This window comes from Plutella xylostella, chromosome 22 (assembly GCF_932276165.1).
Source record: "Plutella xylostella chromosome 22, ilPluXylo3.1, whole genome shotgun sequence".
Taxonomy (NCBI): Eukaryota; Metazoa; Arthropoda; class Insecta; order Lepidoptera; family Plutellidae; genus Plutella; species Plutella xylostella.
In genome coordinates this window covers 800,172-806,420 of record NC_064002.1, presented here as the reverse complement: position 1 = coordinate 806,420, position 6,249 = coordinate 800,172, and the positions used below count along the sequence as shown (strand labels likewise).

At 37.6% G+C, this 6,249-nt stretch overlaps 1 protein-coding gene across 1 annotated transcript in view; it reads right to left on the bottom strand.

Moving 5' to 3' along the window:
* Window positions 1–205: 205 nt before the first annotated feature.
* The window catches only part of LOC105382151 (glutamate receptor-interacting protein 2), a 44,283-nt gene continuing 38,239 nt past the window's right edge, over window positions 206–6,249 (bottom strand). Inside the window, exons 7-15 of the mRNA XM_048629178.1 lie at window positions 5,909–6,068; window positions 5,092–5,318; window positions 4,560–4,705; window positions 3,911–4,274; window positions 3,662–3,817; window positions 2,867–3,580; window positions 2,236–2,435; window positions 1,697–1,804; window positions 206–834 (exon numbers count right to left, since the gene is read on the bottom strand). Of these exons, the coding sequence (XP_048485135.1) occupies window positions 769–834; window positions 1,697–1,804; window positions 2,236–2,435; window positions 2,867–3,580; window positions 3,662–3,817; window positions 3,911–4,274; window positions 4,560–4,705; window positions 5,092–5,318; window positions 5,909–6,068 (2,141 nt within the window). The 3' untranslated portion in view covers window positions 206–768. The remainder of the gene's footprint in view (window positions 835–1,696; window positions 1,805–2,235; window positions 2,436–2,866; window positions 3,581–3,661; window positions 3,818–3,910; window positions 4,275–4,559; window positions 4,706–5,091; window positions 5,319–5,908; window positions 6,069–6,249) is intronic.

The following is a 6,249-nucleotide window of genomic DNA, read 5'->3' as shown; positions in this document are numbered from 1 at the left end:
TTAAGCTTACAAACATTTTTTTAATTTAACAGTTTATTTACACACTCATTTAAAATATAAATTTTACACATGTTATAGTATTTATAAGTTAATTGCTTCAATGACAAATATTATCATTTATTGGCTACATAACCTTTAATTTCAATAAGTACCATTTTATTATTAAGTACATGTTTAATTAATCCAATTTAATATTTTAAAACAATCTGTCATGTATAACTACAGCGCAGTACAAAATAAAAACAAGGTTTTATGGGTTTTTAGTAAAGTATTCGTATTTTGTTAAATAACCATAATTGGTTTGTTAATTTTGTATTATAATCATAGTCAGCTGTGAAATTGCAACATTTAGCAATAATTTCAGAGAGAGGTATAATGTTCATGTACCTTTGATATTGTCCATAATTTTGAATATTTAAACAACATAAAGCACCTAATATATTTAACACCTTACCTAATTTTTAATCCATAGCATTTCGTTATCCCAACCAAATAAAATAAAATATTTCACGTACAACGTTAGGCCACAAGTACATTGGCTTTCTTCCAATCCGTGCACTTAGGTACACAACACAACACAATCACTTGTCTCTTTCGTTCGTTTATAAACGCGATAAGTTTGTCTCACTTCGCATAGCTAGCACCGGTTTTCTACATTTTGAGCTACAACTTTGTCTCTGGAATATAAAAAGCGTCTAAATTCACTTGTCACTTAACACTTAACTTCGGAAACTGTTTGGTGTCTCCGCACTACAGTCGGGTTATGCACTAAATGGTCTTCGTCACTAAATTCCCATCACTCGGACTTGCGTTGTCGTCTTGTCTCTTCATTTCCTGAAAAACAAATATAGTTTTTTTTTACTATGTCGTATATTCTTCTTTGATAAAGAAAATAAGATTATCAGTCGTTAAGTAGGTACGTAATGTAATCACAGAGATTTCAAAATTACTGTATTCAGTATTGAATTACACTGGATAATGCTTTCTTCAATTATTTCTGGATAATAAACAGAACAAAATTAAATTGGTTTGTTCATAATTAGTAAAGTCTTCAAATTTGAAAACTTTCCGAATCAAATAGTTACTAAATAACTTTAGGCTAGAATTGTCTTATATTCAGTGACTATATTGCTATGGAAAGAGTTAATTTGCTGGATTACTTTTTGGAGAATTTCAAGATGGTAGCCAGATTAAGCTTCAAATAAATATCTCCACCATTTCATTTTAACTGTTTTGTGTTATATACTGTTTATACCACTAAAGTCAGCAAGGAAATTTTCAACTACTGAACTTTAAAGTCAGTAGTGCGTCATCAAATGCGATAATAAAAGAGACCATTTTGAAATGCATTCTAATATCTATTAAAGTCCGACCACGTAACTTTGCAACTGAAACTTTGAATACTGTTTACCAATTCAATAACTAAGGCCAGCAGGGCAATTCTCCACCACCATAATTTAAACTCTCCTGTCACTAGTGACGTCAGTAGTAAAGAAACCCGTCCGATCACTTGACTTTTCAACTGAAACAAGTACCAACTTCACAAAATGTTTTAAATCAACAATTATTATTCGTTTTAGTCACCATTTAAATATACCATTTGAAGAAAAACAACTTTTTCCCGTTGTTAAGTTAGCATTGCCCCGCAGTAACTTTAAAGTTTACTATTAAAATTAGAAAACAATATAATAATTACCCTGGCAGCCGCGTATCTCTGCACCACAATCTCCAGCCGGTCCCCCGCCGAGGCGATGAGAGGCACCGTGAGGCAACAGTCATAGTCCACCGTCCTAGTACCGTTCACCTGGACAACAAAAATAAAATTAAAATAGTTGTTTCCATCGAACAAATCCAACCATTCGATGGCATTTTGCAAATAGAACCAACTAAAATTTCACCATTGAAATAAAAGTAAATTCTTCATGCAAAATATTTTCTATTGGTAAAATTTTAGTTTGACCAGCTTGTGATCAAAAGCGTTGCATGTTACAATTAAGGTGCTAATTGGTGGCGGATGACATCCTATCAAAGGTCACTGTATTATGAATTCCATATAAATATTAGCGATACGTCCTTTCTTCTTGTTCACTGCCGCTAGGAGTCTGGGGCTGACACCAGCCGCTTCCATCCTTCTCTGTCGTTGGCCAGCAAGTCACGTCCACGTGGCAGCCTAACGTTATCTGGCAAATAGCTGCTTTAAAACTCGTTATGACCAAAAAAACATAATTCGCAAACCTGTAAAATCCTATCATAAGGCTTCAACAGCCCCACAATATCAGCGGGTCCGCCCTTCCGTATCCGGTTGATGAAGACCCCACGCTCGTACAGTCCGTCCGACAGAGAGAACCCGTAGTCGTCGTAGATGGCGTCCTTGTAGAGAATGACGTGGTGGACGGACGCGCGCGCCGGGGATAGGGAGTCGGTGCTGTAGAGACCTGGTGAGGGAAATGGTAGGGGTTAGTGGGTTTTGATTAAGAGTTATGGTCTTCTTCTTAGCGTGCTAATGTTCTAGAGTGTCAAAATTTGGTGTGTTCACCACACTGTGAAGCACTCAGATTTGTAGTTGTTTCAAGAATGTTGCACCGGGTGAATACATCAATAGCTCAATTTGTAATGGTGATTGCAAAACGTTCTGATGAATCAAAATCCTGAAGTTTTTAAATATCTTAGCCTGCAGACTTTTAGTTTACTTAAGTAATCTTAGGGCCTGTTTCACAATTTCTGGATAATGCTTACCTGTGGGATAAAATTCATGCTGTCACTCTACGTAATTATGTTTAAGAAAATAACAGCATCTCTTTTATCCCACAGGCAGCCATTATCCAAAAAATGAGAAACATTCCCTTAGTCTTAGTGTAATACTTACTCGGCCCATCATTCTCGTAAATATTGCTGTTTCCAAACTGAAAACTGGTTCCGGGCATGTTAGGCTTCAGCGGCGACGACTGCGGCGTCGTCACCGTGTAGATGCCGTTGCCCATAAACTCTCCGTCCCAGTGCTGCCTTCCTTTCGAAATCATCCCGTATGGGGCCATTTGGACATAGTCACATTTACACGAAGACTTCTCCATGTTGTGAAGCTGGCAATCCTTCATCGTCGAAGTTAGAATCTCAATTTGCTGGACATCGTCTTCTCTCGTTAAGCTCTGTTTGTTCTTTAACGTATTGTCCGGTATGATGCACGTGTTTTCGTAGTGGAACGTTTTTAGAGAGTTGTTTAGGGAATAGTTGGGTAGGGGAAGGTCATTGATGCTGTATGGTGCAGCTGATGTGTAGTTCGACGCCATTAGCTTGTCTTCATCGGTTGGAGAGTACGGTTGCTTGTCGTGGATACGAGTTTTGTCTGGGACTGCATATTCTATGATTTCTGAATTGCCTGAAAAGTTTACTGCATTTGAGATGGAGTTAAAATCTTTATTGTCATTGTCGTTGAAAATAACTTTCTTACCACAGTTAGCACTTGTTCGAACTGGTGTGTTTTGATCCCAAGATTCTACGGCACTATCGTTTGAAAGGCCTGGACTTGACGTTGAATGGCTGGAATCTCTAGCACTTGCATTTTCTGCGTTATCTAATAAACCTGTTTAGAAATATCAATGATTAAATATTTCAATTATGAAAAACACATGTTTATATTTTTATAATAGAAATTAACAATTACCTGTAACTTTTCTACATAATTGTAGTTGCACTCTTTGGCCACTGTTTTGTAATAATTTGATAGCATCAGATAAGGGTTTTGTCAAAACGCTCTCTCCATTTATACTTAAGAGTTCATCGCCTATCGCTAATTTACCACTCTTCTCCGCAACGCCACCTAAAAGAAATGTCTCATTTTAATATTTCTCATAAAATTTAACGCAACCATTTTCAGTAAATTATTGAATTTCATCATTATTTTGATTATTACCTTCAATAAGTCCACTGACTAATATAGGTTGTGTAACATCCTCACTGCCCGCTATCGTCAAGCCCAGAGGTCCATTCTCTTGCTTCATAAGCTCTATAGTGAACACCATCGCTCCACTGTCATTACTACTACTACCATGACTCCTTTCACTTTCCTTAACACTATTGTTTGGACTCTCACTGTGATGACCTGAGTCTTTACCACTGTGCACCTGGACTTTTGTTTCGATATGACTGAAGCTTTGCAGCGTGAGCTTAGCGTTCTGTTTGTGGATGTTTGACCAGTCTTCTGTTAGGTCTCGTTTTCTAATTTTCAAGGTTATTATGTCATCGGGTGAGTTTTGGAGAATGTTGAACGCTGTGTCCTGAAAGCAAAATATGTGTACCTATCAACATTATTCCTTTTATCTTTAGTCTTCTTCATAGCATATCAGTGACTAACATTAGGGTTTACCAATATGGTGAGAGGATTAGCCAGTCAAATTAGTCTCATTAACTGACTGCCAACGGTGCGGCGTACTATAGGTACATATCATAAAGAACAGAAGACATGTTACTCCAGAACTCTCCTTTCTTGCACCCTTCGTGAATTTTAGACTAATTTAGTAGTAAGATTTATTCAGTTTCAAGCTAGTAATGTAGGTACTTACCAGAGACAGGTTATGTAGTGGTTGTCCGTTGATGGACAGCAGCTGGTCTCCCGCAGCCAGCGCGCCGCAGCGGTGCGCCACCGACCCCGGCTTGATGTCCGATATCACCATCGGCTCCTCGTTACTTAGTAACTTCTGTTTGCAACCTGAAAGATTCATGTGTAAATGTTGCATCTATTTTATCTAACAAACCTTCCTATATATAGGTACGTTATGGCCATACAGATAAATAAATAAATATTCTAGTGTTGCAAATGTGGTATATTAAACTGAGATGGAATTCCTAATCCTTCTAAATAACTTTTCTTCGACGACGAAATCATCTACAACTTGCCCACAAAAAATTTGGTCATGTCATTGTAACTGTTTGGTAGCGAAAATATTTATACGAAAATGCGTAATTCGTACAGCAAAAGTTATGTTCAAATAAATAATCACACATCAATATTCGTACTGTAAAAATAAGTACCTAAGGTACCAAATTTTAATTGATACAATTCACATTGCTCTCTCAGCCTTGGTTTTAACTCACCAGTGATAGTAACACCGAGGCCTCCCGAGGATTTAGCGAGTTTCACGTTAAACACCCCACTGGAGGCTTCAATTGTGTTCGGCATGTTGAATTCCACGTTTAAAGTCAAATATTTGGGATTGTGAGAGTCGTTTCGCCTCTGAAGAATCTCATTCGCGACGTCCAAAGTCAGGTTTTCATGTCCGTTAATGGACATCACTCGATCCCTTATCTGAAGGCAAGCGGACCTGAAAATAAAATCAAGAATTGTACGAACTTTCGCAAGAAAGGTATTTCTTATTCGCAAATATTTTTCAGAGTCTAGCGAATGTTTTTCGGTGTTTTATTCATTAAGGTAAATTTGAAATTTAAATAGCGTCTGTAGGCTAGATCTTTCGTGTCAGTAAATACGTTATTTGGTTGTTTAAAAATTGTTAATAGAGATAATTGGGAATAAAAATACAAGGAAAATAAACCATTCTAAAAAGTGTGGATGGATAGGTTCTGGGTATTCTTATTAAATTTATAAATCACAAATACGATTTTTACACGAAATTAAATTTATAATTAGGAACTAAATAAACCTATTTATGTTCGTTAAAAGTGACTCCATAGATGACAAATATATGTAAGAAGCACCTAAATATACGTCAAATAAATGTTTCTTTCTTTCTTTCTAAATTGACTAAAGTGCGGTATATATTTTCCATGTTAAAAAAACACGGAAATACATAGGTACACTCTATGGCCGTTTAGCCACTATTTGTCTATACCTCCTCCACCAAATTATCTCTCATCATTCGTTCACAAATGCATCATCACCTTCATCCCAACTCACCTGTACGCAGGCGACTGCGGCGCAATATGCGCAATGACCAGCGCGCCTCCCTCCTCGTGTATGGAGACGCCGCTGCTGTGCCCCGGCGGCACCTCGAGCTGCACGTTCAGCGCCTCGCTCCGGTAGATGGCGCCCGTCGACATGTACGTCGGTTGGCTGTCTGCGCGGGCGCAACAACAAAAAAAGAGCATTAAAATAAAAGGTAGTGTCTGTGGTTGACTTAAAAATAAGTGACGGTTGGTAAAATTTTAAAACTTCCTGTCCTAACATGGAATCAGAAACTACAATTATACAGGTTTTTTTTCGCATGTTTTGAGACTCGCTCCGGTAGATGGCGCCCG